The sequence below is a fragment of the Oncorhynchus mykiss genome, chromosome 11 (genome assembly GCF_013265735.2).
Source record: "Oncorhynchus mykiss isolate Arlee chromosome 11, USDA_OmykA_1.1, whole genome shotgun sequence".
NCBI lineage: Eukaryota > Metazoa > Chordata > Actinopteri > Salmoniformes > Salmonidae > Oncorhynchus > Oncorhynchus mykiss.
The window spans coordinates 33,029,195-33,051,744 of NC_048575.1; the positions used below are offsets into that span (position 1 = coordinate 33,029,195).

The 22,550-nt window shown below is 42.6% G+C and overlaps 1 protein-coding gene across 1 annotated transcript in view; it reads left to right on the forward strand.

Annotated features, from left to right (window-relative positions):
* The window catches only part of LOC110535589 (receptor-type tyrosine-protein phosphatase N2), a 288,776-nt gene that overhangs the window by 83,427 nt on the left and 182,799 nt on the right, over window positions 1-22,550 (forward strand). The window contains exons 4-7 of the mRNA XM_021620665.2: window positions 16,038-16,282; window positions 17,233-17,677; window positions 17,920-18,180; window positions 20,132-20,172. Of these exons, the coding sequence (XP_021476340.1) occupies window positions 16,038-16,282; window positions 17,233-17,677; window positions 17,920-18,180; window positions 20,132-20,172 (992 nt within the window). The remainder of the gene's footprint in view (window positions 1-16,037; window positions 16,283-17,232; window positions 17,678-17,919; window positions 18,181-20,131; window positions 20,173-22,550) is intronic.

A 22,550-nucleotide genomic window follows, 5' to 3' on the forward strand; every position in this document is an offset into this window, starting at 1 on the left:
AATTGAGTGTATGTAAACTTCTGACCCACTGGGAATGTGATGAAATAAATAAAATCTGAAATAAATAATTGTCTCTACTATTATTCTGACATTTCACATTCTTAAAATAAATTGGTAATCCTAACTGACCTAAAACAGGGAATTTTTACTAGGATTAAATGTCAGCAATTGTGAAAAACTGAGTTTAAATGTATCTGGCTAAGGTGTAAACTTCCGACTTCAACTGTGTATATATATATATATATATATGTCCTTGGCGTCCACATCACCAACAAACTAACACGGTCCACAACAAAACCTATTCCCCCTCAGGAGACTTAAAAGATTTGGCATGGGTCCTCAGATCCTCAAAAGGTTCCACAGCTGCACCATCGAGAGCATCCTGACGGGTTGGATCACTGCCTGGTATGGCAACTGCTTGGCCTCCAACCGCAAGGCACTACAGAGGGTAGTGCGTTCGGCCCAGTACATCACTGGGGCCAAGCTTCCTGCCATTCAGGACCTCTATACAAGGCGGTGTCAAAGGAAGGCCCTAACAATTGTCAAAGACTCCAGCCACCCTTGTCATAGACTGTTCTCTCTGCTACCGCATGGCAAGCGGTACTGAAGATCCAAATCTAGCTCCAAGAGGCTTTTAAACAGCTTCTACCCCCAAGCCATAAGACTCCTGAACATCTAGTCAAATGGCTACCCAGACTATTTGCACTGCCCCGTCCTTTACGCTGCTGCTACTCTGTTATTATCTTAAATTTTACTAGGCAAGTCAGTTAAGAACATATTCTTACTTACAATGACAGCCTACCAGGGAACAGTGGGTTAACTGCCTTGTTCAGGGGAAGAACGACTGATTTGTACCTTGTCAGCTCAGGGATTAAATCCAACAAACTTTCAGTTACTGCCCCAACGCTCTAACCACTAGGCTACCTGCCACCCCAAAATGATCTATGCATAGTTTAATAACTTTACCTACATGTACAGATTACCTCAATTACCTCGACTAAACAGTGCCCCCACACATTGACTCTGTACCAGAACCCCTTGTATATAGCCTCGCTATTGTTATTTTACTTCTGCTCTGTAATTATTTGTTACTTTTATTCATTAGTTTTTTTTGCTGTTTTTCTTAAAACTGTATTGTTTTTTAAAATATATATATATATTTGAATTGTAAGAATCTATTCAACTGAAATGTGTTTTCTGCATTTAACCCAACCCCTCTTTATCAGAGAGGTGCGGGGGGCTGCCATAATTGACAACCACGTTTTCTGCAAACAGTGGGTTATCTGCCTTGCTCAGGGGCAGAATGACAGCATTTTTACCTTGTCAGCTCGGGGATTCGATCCAGCAACTTTTCAGTTACTGGCCCAACCCTCTAACCACTAGGCTATCTGCTGGGTCCCAAGTGTGCTCACCACAAAGAATGCCTAATTGTTGTCACTTGATGTTATATGCTTTCTTGTAATCAGAAAAGTTAATTGAAGGTACAATGAGCTACTGGCAGCTATTTGCAAGTATGTTGCTGTGCTTTCAAAGATAACTTACTGAGTTAAATTGCCAGTTAAGCTGCCAGTATGTTACTGCCAGTTAGTTGCTAGTGACTCTGACGCTCGTCAGAGTCACTAGCAAACTATCACAGATTACAAAGGGAAACCAAGCCGCGAGCTGCCCAGTGACATGAGCCTACCAGACGAGCTAAATTCCTTCTATGCTCGCTTCGAGGCAAGCAACACTGAACCATGTATGATAGCACCAGGTGTTCCTGATGACTGTGTGATCACTCTCTCCATTGGCCGATGTGGGTAAGACTTTTAAACAGCTTAACAGATGGATTAGCCAGACGTGTACTCAGAGCATGCGCTGACCAGCTGGCAAGTGTCTTCACTGACATTTTCAAACTCTCCCTGATAGGGCTGTTATGGTGACCATATTACTGCCACATCGGCGGTCATATCCGCAGTTAAAATCCATGTGACCGTTTAGTCACGGTAACTAGGCTTCTCCAAGCTCTGATGCTGCTGATTATCATTAGTAGTCTACCAAACTTGCTAACTGCCTGGTATTCAGCACTCTTTTGTCCCTCTAATCACTCTGACATTGATGCAAATGCAAAAAATCAAATCAAACCCTTCATAGGAGCCCATGAACTCATGTTGCGCAACATTTCTATAGGCTGTGCAATTGGCTGAGAAAACAGAGTTTTGATGGCCTCTATTAAAAAGAGGAAGATGCCATCAGCTTTCTATAGGCTAGGCCTACTATATTTATGTGTCAACTTTCCTAGAATTAAGCACATTGCTTTGCTTTAAAACAGGAGTATAGCCTACCTGGCTGGCATGAAAATGAACCATGGGAAATTTTAATCAAAACAGTTTGGCTTTTATGAGCTCTATACAACCATCACAGCTGTAAAGAACCATTCCTGATATGCAAAAAAATGCAGTTAGAAAAAATACAGTTCCAGTTAGATTTCTAGAATTGTTTGCTTGAATATCTGTGTTTTTGCATGTACCTATGCTTCACAAAGATTTTTATTTTTTATTTTTTATTTTTTAAACTAATACAATCTGTTAGTTGGACTTATTGCACCTGATACTGAACTGGTTGTTCCAGTTTAGATGCTTTAGGTAGTCTAATTTATTAATTTCTCTATGGCACAAAACACCACGAGGGCCGGTGACCAACGAAACACAATGAAGGCTGGTCTATGCTGTTTTTTTAGCAGGTTTTTTTTTTCTCTTTCTCTCTCTCTCTCCCTCTCTCTCAATTCAATTTACTTTATTAACATGGCAAGTTCATTATTACTTACATTGTCAAAGTATACATATCTAAAAATAAAAAATACAAATATATTTATATATAAATAAAAGGTGGGACCAACCGCACTAATAATAGTAGTAGTGGACATGGGATTACCATTAACAACAACTACAACAACAATATTAATGAGAACAACAATACATTAAAGCAATGGTAGTAGACCAGTGTCAACATGACTGAGAAGACACATGACATGGTATGAAAGACAAAACAAAGCAACATGGGAAATATTATCGACATTACTTTGCACTTTTCACTGGTTGTCCCTCAGGTTGTGGCAGGAGGACACATATTTGGCAGCCAAAACTGCACATTTTGGCTTTTCACCCAATAAATATTAGATTTTTTCTTCATCTTTTATAGTTTCAAATTATTTGTATTGAATTATAATTTTGGGAAAGAAATATTCTCTTAGGTCTGAGTATTTGTCACAGTGTAATAGGAAATGCAGCCCTGTCTCTACCTCTCCCTTGGAGCAGAGTGAGCACAGCCTGTCCTCTCTGGGCAGCCAGGTTAGTCTGTGATGACCGGTCTCTATAGCCAGACTGTGCTCACTGAGTCTGTACCTAGTCAATGTTTTCCTCAGTTTTCTATCAGTCACAGTGGTCAGATAGTCTGTCACCATGTACTGTCTGTTTAGAGCCAAATAGCATTGAAGTTTACTTAGATTTTTTTGTGGTGTCTTTCCAATAGGTGATATATTTTTATTTTTGTTTTGTGATGATTTGGTTGGGCCAGATTTTCTGAGTGCTGTCCTGAGGCTCTATGGGGTTGATTTGGGTTGGAGAACTGAGCCTCAGAACCAGCTGGCTGAGGGGACTCTTCTCTTTTTTTTAATGTTTCTCTCTCTCTTTTTCTCTCTCTCTTTTTTCTTTTTTTTTTTCTCTCTCTCTCTCTCTCTCTCTTTCTCTCTCTTTCTCTCTCTCTCTCTCTCTCTCTCTCATATATGTTGTTCTGATGATGTCTGTCACAGTGGCAGATGAAATCGACCAATCGTTTGGTGCCTCCAGCCAAGACCAGACATCTGAAGCTTTTTAATTGATACAGTGTAATAGCACAAATGGATTCACTAGGCTAATTAGTTATTGCGCTCTAGCAGTGTATCCAATGGAACTAAAAAAAAGTTAAGTGTTAGACAGTTGATTGTATGGCTCAGTTTAGTTTTAGCATTAGGTTTTTGACCAGTGCATTACCAAAGTAAGTATATGCTTTAATTCAAAATCATCAAATTAAATGATATATGTAATTCCAGGTCTCATTCCAGGTCTCACATGTATGCAGTATATATAACATCCTATATCGTCATCCTCAGTTGTATTCTGGCGTCATCCTCAGTTGTATTCTGGCTACAAGACTATCCGAAACATCTGCAACTACAGGCTGTCTCAGCCAGAGGGCAGCAGATACCTTCAGCACAAACCGTGACCACAAAGCACAAACCTCCCCCAGGTAATTGGCTTTGCAGGCCACTTTAAGCTTAATCTTTTATAACAGACCTAAACGAGTGTTGAAAACCATAAAAAAAATAAGCGGGCATCCATAGGAAATTATAATCGGAGAAATGAATACTAGGCACAGCGTGAGACCACAGCATTTAATCGAATTACTTCTCTGAAATAAACGGATGAGACTGAGGAGGATGAGAGTAGGTGCGTCAGTTTGTTCCAGCTCTATTTCCAGGTGTTAATATCTCTGAAATGTCGTCCTCTCTCCATCACACACTTTTGCTGGCGCTGCTCAGTCTTGAGCTCCGGTTAAACCCGGCTCAGTTTTGCTTGTGTCTCGTAGAACCATATCTAAAGACTGCAGTCTTATCTTTGAAAAAATCACTACACTGTCTATGCTCCAATGTGTTTTATATCTTATCAGCTTTATCCCTATTGAAGTGTCTGTCATCGTCGAGACGTTCCCCTGTTGAAGAGCAGACAGGGCGATTGAGACTATTGCACTGTAACCTAAATGGAAGAGAAGAAAAGAGGAACGTCAATTGCATCGATTTGCAATTCTCTTTATCTTGCATCTGAGTTGCTGTAGAAGAAATCATACAATCTGGGCTCTGCGCACAACATCCAACGTCATTAGATCAATAGAAATTGACCCGACACAAAAAAAGGTTTCTCTTGTTTTTCGTGTAACCTTGCTTTGTTTGGCCGTATCCCTACTGGGAGGGAGCATTATCGGATTTTACATTTTCCACATGCCGCCTCCAAGTGCAAGAGACTGTCATCCACTGCAAATGATTTTAAATTAGCCTGCACCGATGGGGCTTTGTGCGAAGGCGACTTTGGGATTCATAGCGCGCAAACACAGTGTGTCCGCACCTCATATAGCGAAGCTTTCAAGTCTTCTGTCTTATTTGTTTTAGCATCAGGCTTTTGATAGCATTGTATAACATTGCACGCATGCGTGTGTGTGTGTGTGTGTGTGTGTGTGTGTGTGTGTGTGTGTGTGACATGCAAATGATCTCTTGATAATTTGGTATTTTCATTGGATTATGCCACATTTCGTGCAGGGGAACCTATATCAGATGGGAATGCATTTCTTCACCTGACTTCAAGAGTGTTTTCGTACGTCAATATCGATCTCTGTCTCGACGCCCTCACTGACTACCTTTTCCCCTCACTTTATTCAGACAGTTGTAAAACAATAAGGGGAGGCTGGCAGATGGAAGAAAAGACACAGGCACCGAAGCCTGGTCTTCAGTGGGGAGAAGCACATATTAGGTCAGAACCACGGAGCTTTACCGCTACAGCACGGGTTCTGCTCTCTCTGTAATAAGGACCAGGCTCCCTGCTCTACAGTAGGTTGACCCTTCAAGCATCACCCTTGAGCCATGTGCAAAAGCAGAGTGAATCCTCATTCCTCACTCACTCGCAAGACAAGTGAAGTAAGATAATTCATTGTGACGTTTGCATCACCACAAACAGACAGTGGGTCATTTCAGCACTACTCATCTTCCTCTACACAGGTTCTATATGTGCTCATCGGTGGCTGTGTGTCTTTGCGTTGAGGGGTATCTTCCAGAACAGCAAAACATACAATCAGACCTGGCTTTAAAATACTATTTTAACTCTTTCAAATTCTGTTATAATTTGCTTTAGCCTGCCTGTAGTTCCAGATGGGTGGGTTTCACAGCTTTGTGACTATACCATTGATTCCATTGCAGCCAGGCAAGCTCAATTAAACCCAACGAAATGATTTGAAATGACTTCAAATAGAATTTGAACACAGGTCTGCATACAATATGTCATTTCTCACCCACACTCTGTTATAATTACATTATATACGGTTTGCTGTCTTAGATGTGCATAGGGCATGCTTATTCACACAGACTCACAAATGTAAACTGTTATGTAAGCTATTTTGAAGAGCTTTCTATAGCTAAGCTAATGACTCCAGCTGTATTTGGTGTTGAAGATCTCAGATCGAGTACTACTTTTGGAGCATGTAGGCGTATTTACTTCCTCTATGCCACAGTATGTGAAAATGGAACTCTTAGGTAAAAAAAAAAGTGGAGTATTATTGTTGAACAACTTGTGAGTCATGTGTGGGTTGGATATTTCTTAGTCCACAGTTGATTTGAGCCAACGCATGGGTTTCTGTAAATGGGAATGTCAACTGCTGAAACAGTGTTCTGACGAGTGGAATATTTCCCCAGAATGTTTGTGTCACAGCATTCAGAGGAAGAAGGTGAAGGAATCGTCAGACCAAAATGCAGCGGGGTACGTGTTTATCTTTAATATACTGAACACTAAATACAAAATAACAATAGGAATAACCGAAAACAGTCCTGCAAGGTGATAACAGAAAATAACCACCCACCACTAACAGTGGGAAAACAGGCTACCTAAGTGTGGTTCTCAATCAGAGACAACGAAAGACAGCTGTCCCTGATTGAGAACCATACCCGGCCAAAACATCGAAATACAAAACCTAGACATACAAACATAGAATGCCCACCCACATCACATCCTGATCAAACAAAAAATAGAAACATACAAAGCAATCTACGGTCAGGGCGTGACAGTACCCCCCCCCCCCCCCCCCAAAAGGTGCGGACTCTGGCCGCAAAACCTGAACCTATAGGGGAGTGTTTGGGTGGGCATTACTCCGCTGTGGCGGTTCTGGTGAGGGACGTGGAACCCGCCCCACTTTTGGCTCAGCCCACTTTAGTAATGCCTCTGGAGCTGGAACCCTCACCGCAGACCCGGGACTAGAGGACGCCACTGGACTAATGGTCGAGTCTGGAGTGAGTGGCGCCTCTGGCGCCCCAGGACTGACGGGTGGCTCTGGCGCCTCTGGACTGACGGGCGGCTCTGGCGCCTCTGGACTGGAGGGAGACTCTGGCAGCTCCGGCTTGGAGGGAAAACCTGGAGGGAGGAGACAGAGAGACAGCCTGGTGCGTGGGGCTGCCACAGGGCCCACCAGGCTGGGGAGACCTACAGGAGGCCTGGTGCGTGGAGGAGGCACCGGATGTACCGGGCTGTGGGGGAGCACTGAAGCTCTGGTGCGCAGCCTTGGCACCACTCCTCCAGGCTGGATGACCACTTTAGTCCGGGACCCTCCAGAGTGCAGGCACAGGTCGAACCGGGCTGCGGGGGAGCACTGGAGATCTGGTGCATACCACTCGCACCTCTCCCTTAGACTCAATGTCCACATTCGCCCGGCACGGGCGGAGCGGGGGAGCACTGGAGATCTGGTGCATACCACTCGCACCTCTCCCTTAGACTCAATGTCCACATTCGCCCGGCACGGGCGGAGCGCAGGCATAGGGTGAACTGCACCCTCCCAACGCCCCGGAGACACAGTACGCAGAGCCGGCGCAGGATAGCCCTCCAGGCTATGAGAGCGCACTGGCGACATTGTGCTCTTCATCGCATAACACGGTGTCTGACCAGTACCACGCTTCTTCCGGTAAGCACGAGGAGTTGGCACAGGTTTCTCGCCTGACTCCGCCAAGCTCCCCGTGTGCCTCCCCCTAAAATAATTTGGGGGCTGCCTCTCATGCCTGAACAGCAATCACTCACCTCATACTGGAAGAAGATTTATTCATGAATGAGTCGGATGCGAAGGATTTACTTCAGACACCCAATGAGGCCTTCATCCCCATCATTCGCAGGAGACAGAGATATCGGGGACGTAGGTTGGAGTGCCTTGTAAGGATCCGACGGCGAGTGGGTAATCTGCCTTTCCTATAAGTCCTGTTAGCCAACGTACAATCATTGGATAACAAAATAGACAAACTATGCTCACGTATATACTACCAATGGGACATTAAAAACTGTAATATCTTATGTTTCAGCGAGTCGTGGCTGATCGACAACATAAATAAAATACAGCTGGTGGGTTTTACGCTGTATTGGCCAGATAGAAGAGCCGCCTCCGGTAAGACAAGGGGTGGTGGTCTGTGTATATTTGTAAATATACACTGTGTATATTTGTAAATATACACTGCTCAAAAAAATAAAGGGAACACTAAAATAACACATTCAAGATCTGAATTAATGAAATATTCTCATTAAATACTTTTTTCTTTACATAGTTGAATGTGCTGACAACAAAATCACACAAAAATCTAATTTATCAACCCATGGAGGTCTGGATTTGGATCACACTCAAAATTAAAGTGGAAAACCACACTACAGGCTGATCCAACTTTGATGTAATGTCCTCAAAATGAGGCTCAGTAGTGTGTGTGGCTGCTGGGTTGTTGCCCTCCTACGGCCTCCTACACGTCTCCTGATGTACTGGCCTGTCTCCTGGTAGCGCCTCCATGCTCTGGACACTACGCTGACAGACACAGCAAACCTTCTTGCCACAGCTCGCATTGATGTGCCATCCTGGATGAGCTGCACTACCTGAGCAACTTGTGTGGGTTGTAGACTCCGTCTCATGCTACCACTAGAGTGAAAGCACCGCCAGCATTCAACAGTGACCAAAACATCAGCCAGGAAGCATAGGAACTGAGAAGTGGTCTGTGGTTATCACCTGCAGAACTACTCCTTTATTGGGGGTGTCTTGCTAATTGCCTATAATTTCCACCTGTTGTCTATTCCATTTGCACAACAGCATGTGAATTTTTTTGTCAATCAGTGTTGCTTCCTAAGTGGACAGTTTGATTTCACAGTAGTGTGATTGACTTGGAGTTACATTGTGTTGTTTAAGTGTTCCTTTTATTTTTTTGAGCAGTGTATATATGTGCGTACGTGTGTATATATATATATGTAGTACCAGTCAATAGGTGGGCACCTACTCATTCCAGGGTTTACTTTATTTTTACTATTTGCTACATTGTAGATTAATAGTGAAGACATCAAAACTATGAAATAATACATACATATGGAATCATGTACTGTAGTAACCAAAAAAAGTGTTCAACAAATCAAAATGTGTTTTATATTTGAGATTTTTCAAAGTAGCCACCTTGATGACAGCTTTGCACACTATCCACTAGATGTTGAAACATTACTGCGGGCACTTGATTTCGTTCAGCCCCAAGAACATTAGTGAGGTCGGGCACTGATGTTGGGCAATTAGGCCTGGCTCGCAGTCTGTGTTCCAATTCATCCCTAAGGTGTTCGATGGAGTTAAGGTCAGGGCTCTATTCAGGCCAGTCAAGTTCTTCCACACCAATCTCAACAAACCATTTCTATATGACTTTAGCTTTGTGCATGGGATCATTGTCATGTCAGAACCGCAAAGGGCTTTCCCCAAACTGTTGCCACAAAGTTGAAAGCAGAGAATCACCATAGGTTACACCCAGCTTCATAATAAAGACTTGTGAGATGTGACATTTGTTAAGCGTTCAATGATAACATTCACCTAAAAAACACAGTTGGGGAAGGCACTTAACATGGATGAATCGAACAAGCATGTCTCTGTCACTAACAAATACAGTCATGGGTAGTAACTTGAAAAGACAATGCATACTGGGAAATTATATTAGAGGCATGGCTTTAGTTGGGGGGGGGGGGGGGGTCGTGGTTTTCAGGTAGTTATTTTTGGCCACCCTTGAGAGGAAGTGTTTTATTAGTTTAAGTGGTCTATGGAAGAGGTATATCATAATCACTTACAAGAAGCATAGCCATCATGATGCTAAATGTATACTTGGTTAAATAAAGGTGATATAAAAAATATAATCATGTGTTGTCTTTCTGTGACTTCAAGGTAGCAAGCCATTGTCGTACTCTTTTAGCATCTTAACTAAATTGTCCTAGAATAATGCAGTGGCTGGAAATTCATTGTTTACAGGCTGTATCAGGCCTGTAGTCACATTGTTCTGACTTGTAAAGTGCTGTGTAATTTGAATTTAGGTGGAGTGGGGTTATCAGTCATTTTGTAGTTTTAATCACCTGCAATCTGCATTAAGAATGATGGCCAAGGTTGGGAAGACATCTAAACTAGAAAAACCATTTCAGTAATGGGTGCAATAAATCCAAGTAACATGTTGGATTAAACATGTATGTCATTTATGTTTGCACAGCATAAGATGAATCAATCAATGCACAAACATAGGTATTGAAACAAACAATTCAAAAAATCTTACCTGCAATATAGTGTGCAAGGAAATATTATACTAATGGGTGTGGTTTTGGTTCATAGTAATGTGTTTGAGTGCCAGACCACTGTAGGGTAAAACTAGACCTTAAAATAAGACCTTATGAAATACTGAACATAGGATAGGGTATTGTGTTAACATTCTGTGTTGAATTAACACAGGATCATTTTCTGTGTACAAACATTATAGCAAAAATAAAAAATCTATATGGAACATAACTGTGGTAAAATAAAGGTGTCTCGTTGTGGCACATTAAATCAAATAAGACGCCGTAAAAGATGATCGAAGTGGACACATTTTTATTAACTTTCTGGCACATTTGTTTTATTCTATTCAACTCTTATCATCTCAATTAATTTGTTTGAAACTTGTTGAATTATTAATTGACCATCAGTTGATGGACACCTTTTTTAATAATCTATCACACTTCTTTACTTCTGTTTTTTAATACCACAGCTGTTGCCACTGAGATTTGAAGGGGCAATCTGGGATTCAAACAACAACAAAACAACAATTAATTTAGAAAACCAAAAATGTATGCAAAGCTCTACAGAGTGTGTGTTGCAGACGGCCCAGTACATCACTCGGGCCGAGCTCCCTGCCATCCAGGACCTTTTTATTTATTGTATTTTGTTTAACCTTTATTTAACTAGGCAAGTCAGTTAAGAACAAATTCTTATTTACAATGACGGCCTACCAAAAGGCAAACGGCCTCCTGGGGAACAGGGGCCTGGGATTAACAATAAAAAATAAATACAATATAAATATAGGACAAAACACACATCACAACAAGAGAGGCAACACAACACTACATAAAGAGAGACCTAAGATAACAACATAGCAAGGCAGCAACACATGACAACACAGCATGGTTGCAACACAGCATGGTTGCAACACAACATAACAACAACATGGTAGCAACACAACATGGTAGCAGCACAAAACATGGAACAAACATTATTGTGCACAGACAACAGCACAAAAGGAAAGAAGGTAGAGACAGCAATACATCACACAAAGCAGCCACAACTGCCAGCAAGTGTCCATGATTGAGTCTTTGAATGAAGAGATTGAGATAAAACTGTCCAGTTTGAGTGTTTGTTGCAGCTTGTTCCAGTCGCTAGCTGCAGCGAACTGAAAAGACAAGCGACCCAGGGATGTGTGTGCTTTGGGGACCTTTAACAGAATGTGACTGGCAGAACGAGTGTTTGTGGAGGACGAGGGCTGCAGTAGATATCTCAGATAGGGGGGAGTGAGGCCTAAGAGGGTTTTATAAATAAACATCAACCAGTGGGTCTTGAAACAGGTGACCAGTTTACAGAGGAGTATAGATGGCAATGATGTGTCCCATAAGGAGCATTGGCTTAGTTTGGCAGCTGTGGTGAAAAAGGAGAGGAGCAATTACAATAGAGGAAACCAAGTCTAGATTTAACTTTAGCCTGCAGCTTTGATATGTGCTGAGAGAAAGACAGTGTGCTGTCTAGCTACACTCCCAAGTACTTGTATGAGGAGACCTCAAGCTCTAAACTCTGAGGTAGTAATAACACTTGTGGGAGGAGGGGCATTCTTCTTACCAAACCACATGACCTTTGTTTTGGAGGTGTACAGAACAAGGTTAAGGGTAAAGAAAGCTTGTTGGACACTAAGAAAACTTTGTTGTAGAGCATTTAACACAAACTCCGGGGAGAGGCCAGCTGAGTATAAGACTGTATCATCAGCATATACATGGATGAGAGAGCTTCCTACTGCCTGAGCTATGTTGTTGATGTAAATTGAGAAGAGTGTGGGGCCTAGGATCGAGCCTTGGGGTACTCCCTTGGTGACAGTCAGTGGCTGAGACAGCAGATTTTCTGACTTTATACACTGCACTCTTTGAGAGAGGTAGTTAGCAAACCAGCCCAAAGACCCCTCAGAAACACCAATACTCCTTAGCCAGCCCACAAGAATGGAATGGTCTACCATATCAAAAGCTTTGGCCAAGTCAATAGAAATAGCAGCGCAACTTGCTTAGAATCAAGTACAATGGTGACATCATCGAGGACCTTTAAGGTTGCAGTGATACATCCATAACCTGAACGGAAACCAGATTGCATACCCAAGAGGATACTATAGACATCAAGAAAGCCAGTCAGTTGATTATTGACTATTATTGATTATTTAAGTTTTTCAACACTTTTGATAAACAGGGCGAAATAGAAATAGGCCTATAATAGTTAGGATCAGCTTTATCTCCCCCTTTATTTAAAGGACGAACCGTGGCTGCCTTCCAAGCAATGGGAACCTCCCGAGAAAGGAGAGACAGGCTTAGTGATGATACTGGCAGCAACCTTAAAGAAGAAAGGGTCTAAACCATCTGACCAAGATGTTTTTTGGGGGTTAAGTTCAAGGAGTTCCTTTAGCACCTCGGACTCAATGACTGCCTGCAGGGAGAAACTTTGTAGCGGGGCAGGGGAAAAAGAGGGAGAAGCACCGTAACACCAGGCGGTGTCTAAGGAAAACCCAGGCTATTGCCAAAGACCTCAGCCACATATGCCATTGTCTGTTCTCTGTGCCAGGCAAGTAGTACCGGAGCATCAGGAGCATCAGGTCTCGGCTATCCAGACTATCTCTAGTAACTCCACCCTCACTGGCTATATGCACACTCACAGTTCTCTATCCATACACTTACACTGACACACACATGCACTCACATACACCCAAAATACACACACACAGATGCACACAGGCACACACACACAGCAGATACTTCTTTTGACTTTTAGTATTCTATATCCTGTTGACTAGTCACTTCACCCCTGCCTATACGTACACATCTACCTTGATCACCACATATCCCTGCACATTGCAATGGTTATGGTTCTCCTTGTATATAGCTTCATTCCTGTGTGTTTTATTTTTCATTTGTGTTTCTATTATTTTCTTATTTAACTCTGCATCATTGGGAAAGAGCTTGTAAGTAAACATTTCACTGTGATAAATACAATTTGATTAGATTTTTATGTGTTGTGATGGGGCTGACGGTCGGATTACTTTCCACAACCCTCGACACTATACGCTCTACGGTCTAGTCAGGGGTATCATGCGATACATCAGTGGCAGATCGACATTGTTCCAAAACCTCATCTAGTGGTCATGAATAGAGATGAGCATTATAACATACCAGTCGTGTTATGGATGACAGGCCAGGCTAATGAAGTCATATTGTATGTAGACACTTTTGGTTAAACATTCCTGTCCTGGCTGGTTGCTAGCCTATTGCTCTCCTCTACCTGTCCATCATTCACAAATTCCATTAGTCTCTTTGCCTCTCAGAAATAGGACCTCTACAAAGGCTAACTTTGTAGGAGAGAATATCTGAAATACTTGCGAAATATCATGGATTCTATGGTCTATGGATAAGACCCATACATTCCAATAACGAGTCTTTTCATTAACTTAAAGGGCAAGTCCACCACTTTCCACTCTCATTTTTGTTATCTACAACACAGACCATTGTCTTTATACTGTATGTGAAAACAGCGCATTTCGACGTTGTGTAGGAAAACATAAAGTTAAGTTCTACCTGGCGACATCAAAAGTGAAAACATTTTAAAAACAGTGATTTTCAAACACTATCAGATTCGTGGTAATGTTGGGAGCAAGAAAACACCCTCTCTCTGGCTAGAAATGCTTTGCAGGTTTTGAAAATCACAGACAAGCGTCTTTTTCCCCGGACCATTCTTCTTATCTGTTTTAACCACAGGTCATAGAAATGCTCCGTTTTCACATACCTAGACACTGGTATTGTGCTCCAGATAATGAATATGAGGTTGAAAAGTTGTGTTATTGTCCTTTAACTTTGTCAATGCTATTAGAATAACAGTAAAACTGCGTTCCATGTCTGACCCATGCAGATCGACACTGCACTGCATTGTTATATTATCAGGGGTATTTTTGTGGGCTTTTCTGCAGTGGAATGCAGCCGTCCCTGTCGGCTCTTTGGGAATGAGGCCAGGCGGCCATGTTGTTTTGGGTCTCTTCTTGCCCGGGTAGCTCCATCTGGCCTTGGCAGCGCTATGTTGTGCCCCTGCCCGGGAGTCTTGCATTCTGAGTATGTGTTGGCAATTAGTGGAGATGTTGGCGTTGCATTTGGCTGCAGTGTGACATTCTCACAGGGCTTGTTGACTTGCTGCGAGGGTGCCATGTATCGCTTTTCCTCAGGTTCACTGCAATCGGAATTCAAGAGAGGCCACCGCCAGATAACTCCACGCTACAGTGTTCACTGATTGCATGACCCTCTGTTTTGTTGCTGTCTCAGGTTCTCAATGTTTTCCAATATAATTGTTTTAGTGTTTACTTTTATAATGAGGCACACAAGGCCAACCTTGAACATCAAACTGTACGATGCTAGGGTCACACTTTATTTGGTTAGTCCCATATAGATGATCTACAGAGGGTCATACTATCAACAATCTGTTGATAAGCAAATGCTTGCTAATGTTACGGTTATGTTTAAAATAAGGGTAAGAGTTAAGGTTAGGATAAGGTTTGGGCTAGAGTTAGGGTCAGTGAATATTTAGTTGAAATGTTGACGTCTACAAACCATCTACTAACCACCTACAAACCATCTCCTTGGGACTCAATTCATGAATGAATCAATCAGTGTACATGCACAAACATAGATATTGTAACAACAATTCTAAAAATCTACCTGCAATAGAGCATGCTGGGAAAAATGATAATGATGGGCATGAGTTTTAGTTCAAAGTGACGTGTATGAGTTTCCTGCACTTGTATTAAGGTTAAACTAGGCCCTCAAAATAAGGCCTTATGTAACGGCCGTTGTTGGTGGAAGAAGGTGAGGACCAAGGTGCAGCGTGGTATGTGTCCATATCTTTTAATAAAGAACTTGAACACAGAATAAAAACAATAAACCGACAACCGAAAACAGTTCTGGCTGGTGCAGACACACAACAGAAAACAGAAAACAATCACCCACGAAACACAATAGAAAACAGGCTACCTAAATATGGTTCTCAATCAGGGACAATGATTGACAGTTGCCTCTGATTGAGAACCATACCAGGCCAAACACAGAAATAGCAAATCATAGAAAAACTAACATAGACAACCCAACCAACTCACGCGCTGACCATACTAAAAACAAAGACATAACAAAATAACTAAAGGTGTCAGAAAGTGACACCTTATGAAATCCATATGATATTGTGTTATAAAATTGCATAAATTCTGAAAACATATTCGTTTAGGATCTCACTTGGTGAAGTCCATGATGTCATGGGTGGTAACTCTACAATTTACTCGAAAGGCAAGGCACTCTGTGAAATATTTGAATAAGGCTTTACACTAAGCAGAGTGTTAATTTAACACTGTTCCGGTGTGTCTATGGGTCCACAGACTCTACAGTGTTGATTTAGCACTCTCTTTTAATTTGCTGTGGATCAACACGGGAGAATGTACGTTGGTATTCTTGTACAAACAGAGTGGTAACTTGGGTTGTGTACACTAGACGCAAAATGGAAGAAAACAGACAGAAACGAGGAGGGACTTGTCCAATAGGAAACACTCATTTTCGTTTTACCATTGCAAAATGTTTTGCTATGTGTGCACTAATGAATATGACCATGGTTTAACATCAATTCACTCGACTCCATCTCTCTAGGGTTGACATGGCAGGATGCTACCACCCAGCAGGTGATCTCCAGAGAGCTTTCCAAGATACGCAAGGTTCCTATCCGAAGGCCGGAACCCCCTTCTGCCTCTCTGACACTCTATGGTGGAGCCAGGAAGCTCAAGACTGGAAAGGGAGAGCTTGGCTTCCAGAAGTACCTTCAAGAGCTTGGTCTCCTTCCCCAGTCTGTTGGCACTGCTCGCCAGGGGCCCCAGCGAGAGAGCCCCCTCACCAAGGTAATGTCCCTATAGAGAAGCCATTCCATGGGAGGGGAATGGTTCCAAACCACCTGTGTTTCGTAGCTATAGGGGACCATGGAGAGAGAGGCCCCGGCCTTGGTAAACCAGGGGGTCCATGTTCTTTTTTGGGGCCCCATGTTTTCATCTTCTTTCTGTCCTAATGAGTAAGAGGAAGAAACCATCTTGGCAGAAGTTAGCTATGTTGTCTCTGCACTGCTTTCATTTCCTGTTTCTCCTCTTTACAATCCTGCTGAGAATGTATGATGTCCATTTAGAAAGGGGGTCTCATCACTTCTTGACTATATATATATATATATATATATATATATATATATATATATATATATAATCTCATCACCATATTCATGGCAGAACCCCAGGGGTTGCCCCACAACCCAGCCAACCCAAAAGCTGCCTGGCTACTTCCCATTCACGTATTACCGTAGCGATGATGGTGTCCAGAGTTGAGGAGTTCAGGACCCTCCTTCATAACGAGGTGGGGTTCTTTGTTGCATTGTGGGATAGAGCATGACAAACTTGGTGAGCATGAAAGGCGGAGGCCCATCCTGCTGGGTTAATGCCATTAGGGTCTCCCAATACTACCAAGCTAGGGAGAATCACATTATCTCTGGGGACAGAACAACACAGAGTAGGAAGATTGCATACACACTGATTTCCAGAGCCTAGGGGTCTAACACCTTATCCTTGTGTTAATAATTGTGTCAATGTATCTACGTTAATGCTTGTATTTCTTTTGAATCGACTGCTTTAATTCAGTAGTTTCTAGGTTGGTTTATGAGAAGCTAGTGGTGCTCTGTTTGATGGGGGAGATGTGTTTTGAAAATCTGTTCTAAACATAAACAAAATGGCTATTGAGTGACACTATTTCCTTTAGAATTTCCATATGCAATTGCCAAGGGCAGTTGATAAACATGGTTGTGTTACAGAATGAAGACTCCCAGCCCAAGAAGGGAAAGTCTACATTCTATAGTCTACAGTCTGCAGAACCACCCCAGGGGGGTAAGGTCTTCACAAAGGGGGCCGTGGGGAGCTGGAGACCCCCAGTGGAGACAGCCTACTCCAGCCAGGAGCCTGGGAGTGCCAGGGGAAGTGCCAAGGGGTTGACTTCCCAGCTGGAGCGCTACCTGGCTGGGGCAGCACACACTCAGAGCCGCCCTTTACAAGGGGCAGTGGTGGGATCAGTGGTGGGACCCAAGGGGAAGCTCCACTATGTCAGCTATGTCAGCCCTGTACGCTCTGGTGATCAGGTGGAACCCCAGACACGACTTGGTGGCAGTGGCTCCACACCTCCAAGGCCCAACATAGACAGGCTTCTCTTCAAGGCTGCTTCCAACCATCAGGTGCCCAACAAACAGCTCAGTACAGTGGATGGTAAGGTCTTCTTTTTTCCACAATAATTTGTGTTTGCACTGTCTTGTGTGCTTCTGTGGACTTCAGATTAATTTGGAGTGGATCCACACTCACAAAAAAAAGAGAATTTCAAAGATGTATTGTATGATATTTTATTCATTTCGAGGCAGTCGTGCTTCTGTGAATATCAAAGCTACTGGACAGTTATAGTGGATCTCACATTAACCTTTCTCTGTGTTCCTCCTTTCTACCCTCTCCCTCAGAACGGTTCATCCAGAACGTGGTCAACCAGCTGGGGAGGCAGAGAGTGAACATGGACGGTTTGATGGGTAAAGACCTGAACCAGCTGGCAGACATCATCTCTGAGGCCCTGCATGTGGTGGATGGGGAGGGGCCCGGGGCCAGAGCTAAGCCCAGGGTCATGGCACCCATACGGGACAGGCAGATGAAGAGAGAGCCCTTACCTTCCAAGGACCAGGATGAGGAGGACCAAGACGACATGTTGCAAGATGCAAGGCTTCAAGGTATGAATTAATTAATTAATTAATTAATTAATACTTTTTTGCCCCACACTTTTCTGCCAACATTCCTGGAGTACATACATTATAATAATACATCACAAGACATACCACACTTCACTTATATGCAATATACACTGAGTGTGGAAACATTAAGGACACTTTCCTAATATTGAGTTGCACCGCACCCTTTGCCCTCAGAATAGACTCAATTAATCGTGGCATGGACTCGACAAGGTGTCAAAAGCATTCCACAGGGATGCTGGCCCGTGTTGACTCCAATGCTTCCCACAGTTGTGTCAAGTAGTTTAGATGTCATTGGGTGGTAGACTATTCTTGACACACAGGAAACGGTTGAGAGTGAAAAACCCAGCAGCGTTGCAGTTCTTGACACAAAACCGGCACCTACTACCATACCCTGTTCAAAGGCACTTAAATCTTTTGTCTCACCCATTCACCCTGTCGTAAGGCTTAAAAATCCTCCTTTAACATGTTGAGAAGCCTCCCCTTCATCGACACTGACTGAAGTGGATTTAACAAGTGACATCTATAAGGGATCATAGCTTTCACCTGGATTCACCTATGTCATGGAAAGACCAGGGTGTCCTTAATGCTTTGTACACTCAGTGTACATCAAATCAAATCAAAGTTTATTTGTCACGTGCGCCGAATACAACAACCTTACAGTGAAATGCTTACTTACAAGGCCTAACCAACGGTGCAATTTTTAAGTAAAAAATAGGTATTAGATAAGTAAAAAATAAATGAAAAAAAACAGTAAAATGACAGTGAAAATAACAGTAGTGAGACTCTATACAGGTGGTACCGGTACAGAGTCAATGTGCAGGGGCACCGTTTAGTCAGGCTAATTGAGGTAATATTCAACATGTTGGTATAGTTAAAGTGACTATGCCTAGATGATAAACAGAGAGTAGCAGCAGCGTAAAAGAGGGGTTGGTGGGGGGGGGGGTCACAATGCTAATAGTCCAGGTAGCCATTTGATTACCTGTTCAAGAGTCTTATGGCTCGGGGGTTGAGAAGCTGTTTGGTCCTAGACTTGGCACTCCGGTACCGCTTGCCGTGCGGTAGCAGAGAGAACAGTCTATGACTAGGGTGAAATTTGGTTCTGTGGCTGGAGTCTTTGACAATTTTTAGGGCCGTCTTCAGACACTGCCTGGTGTAGAGGTCCTGGATGGCAGGCAGTTTAGCCCCAGTGATGTACTGGGCCGTACGCACTACCCTCTGTCGTGCCTTGCGGCCGGAGGCCGAGCAGTTGCCGTACCAGGCAGTGATGCAACCCGTCAGGATGCTCTCGATGTTGCAGCAGTAGAACCTTTTGAGGATCTCAGGACCCATGCCAAATGTTTTCAGTCTCCTGGAGGGGGAATACGTTTTGTCGTACCCTCTTCACGACTGTCTTGGTGTGTATATCACAGCACATATTTCACAAGTCATGGTCAGATTAGCAGGGCAATCCAGAATGAAAATCTCGCACCAACTATTCAATTTGGTTCTGGGGGAGAGACTAGAACGAGGAGCTGAAGCAGGATGGTTGCTCCACTCCCCTCTCTCTGCAAGTTCCAGTCAAGTCTTTGAGCCAAATGTCCCTTCCCCTTCCAAAATTTGAAAGATGTGGACACCTGCTAAGTGGTGATTCGAACAAACGAACAGTAGCTAAAAACCAACTCACTGGAAAAATTGTCAACAGATGTTTAAGATACAGTATCATTTATTTTACGTAGACTGTCCACAAGAGTCAACAGACAGACATAAAAGGTACGCTTGCATTTATCACCAGGGTGAAAGTAAAGTAAAACCTATGTGAAAAAGTTTTGGATTGTTTGGTTATTATCCGTAAGGCCTTTACTTTAGCAAGTTTAATTGTCCACTGTTTTGTGGAAAACAATGGGAATTTGTATTTTATCTTGTGAATGTTTTCGGATTCGGATTTTTACAGGGCAACCAATGGAGGATGCAGACTCTGAGCCAGACGACAAGGTAGGCCTAATCCACGTCATGTTTTTAGCAACCGCTTCTTCAATTGCCACTCATTGATGAAAGGCCTATATAAAACTCTAATGAAAGACATTTTTGAAGGTAAATTACCACTTTCAACCGAAGGAATATCAATCTGTTCACTATGATTTCAAAGAGATTTTTATTTAAAAAAAAATATCAGTCTGCGGATGTTTAAGGTTTGTAAAACGTGTTTTCTGTCCTATCTGTTTCATATTAAATATTTGCTTGCGTAAACTTTAAAATAACCCTTCTTTAAACTTTTTTAGAAACTGTAGTATAGTATAGTACATTGAAGTTAGTGTTTGCGTAGACATTTCAGTCAGCATTTTGAAACCATTGTATCTGTTGAACAGAATGATGTCGACAAAGGAAGGAAAAGAAGAGAGTTCACGTTGAACTTTCAATGAAACCTCAGCCTTGCTGGAAACACATGATTTTCTCATGGAACAAAAACCCTTCAATTTAAGAATAGGTTCGCTCTTCTTATAAAGCAAAACCTTTGCAGTAAAATAGATAGCACACGGTTTAAATGGAGTGCTTTGTAACACCAAAACGAGTGGCAACTGAGCTTCAGCCAACTTGAAGGAGACGGAAACTTGACTTGGCTGGAGTATTGATGCACATCATCCTGAGATGTTCTGAAACATTACATGGTGAGTGGTAGCACCGCGAAATCAAGTGTTGTGCAACATTATGCCAGGGACTGGGAGCACTAAAAGAAAAGGTTGAAAACACTATTTTTGTTTTTTCGAGTCCTGTTTAGTGCAGAATTAGATGCCTTCTCTAAAGGTGACGTTCGTTTCCTCTCTATAAAGCCGGGGTGTCAAGCTCATTCCATGGAGTGCCAAGTGTCTGCAGGTTTTAGTCATTTATTTTCAATTAAGCCCTAGACAACCAGGTGAGGATAGTTCTTTACTAATTAGTGAGAGGAGGGAGGAGCAAAAACCCACAGAGGGAGGAGCAAAAAACCCACAGACACTCAGTCCTCCATGGAATGAGTTTGACGTGCTTCTAACTCTTCTAAACACCATTATGAATCCTGTCTAGGGCAGAAGTATATCCCATTATCTGAAGTGTCTTAATGTTTACCATTGTTTCATGTGTTCAATTTGATATTAAATACCGTTTTGGCAGACAATGTCAAGCACAGGGTTCAAACCACCAGCAGTAATTGGCAGGTAATCTGCTGGAATTGTGGACTGTATTTTCCACTGATACTGTAGTCATGAATGTGGGTATGGCTGCTGTCCTCATTGAAGGTCAATTTGCCTGATGGTTTTCATATCCGTTCATCATGATCCATTACACCTCATAGCACAACAAGCGTAATATTCTTTCTTCAAACATTTATACAACATTTGTGAAAGAATCGTAAAGTCAAGAAATTGTGAATTACCCACAATCCTCGAAAAACAGTCACGTGGCAAACGAGGAAAAGCAAAGAGATTTAAACCAAAGACTTCCAATGAGTTCAATCCCTTTGTCTCTCTTTAGTTATCCTAATGAAAGATACTTACATTTTGAGCAACATATTAAGTTGGATTTACATTATTTTGGTGATATGATATTGAAGCGTCTTGCATACATTTTTTATAATATATTTTGGGTGTATTTTGACACAGTTATGAAATGACAGAGTGGAATACAGATAGGTGTGAGAAAAATATTGAAGGGTTGGAGCGGGAATCTAACCCTGGTGGGGAGAGGGATGACCTGTCTATAGTGGGTGGGTTACCGCTAGACCACGGGCTCTGCACGACTTGTATACAGTGCCTTTGGAAAGTATTCAGACCCCTTGACTTCGTCCAGATTTTGTTAGGTTACAGATATTCTAAAATGGATGAAATAGTTTGTTTTGTCCCTCATCAATCTACACACAATAGCCCTTTTTTTTGACATATAAGAACAAATACCTGAAATATCACATTTACATAAGTATTCAGACCCTTTACTCAGTACTTTGTTGAAGCACCTTTGGCAACGATTACAGCCTAGAGCCTTCCTGGTTATGACGCTACAAACTTGGCACACCTGAATTTGGGGAGTTTCTCCCATTCTTCTGTGCGGGATCCTCTCAAGCTCTGTCAGGTTGGATGGGGAGCATCGCTGCACAGCTATTTTCAGGTCTCTCCAATGATGTTTGATCGGGTTCAAGTCCGGGCTCTGGCTGGACCACTCAAGGACATTCAGAGACTTGTCTCGAAGCCACTCCTGCGTTGTCTTGGCTGTGTGCTTAGGGTCCAGCCTGAGGTCCTGAGCACTCTGGAGCAGGTTTTCATCAAGGATCTCTCTGTACTTTTCTCCGTTCATCTTTCCTTCGATCCTGACTAGTCTCCCAGTCCCTGCCGCTGAAAAAC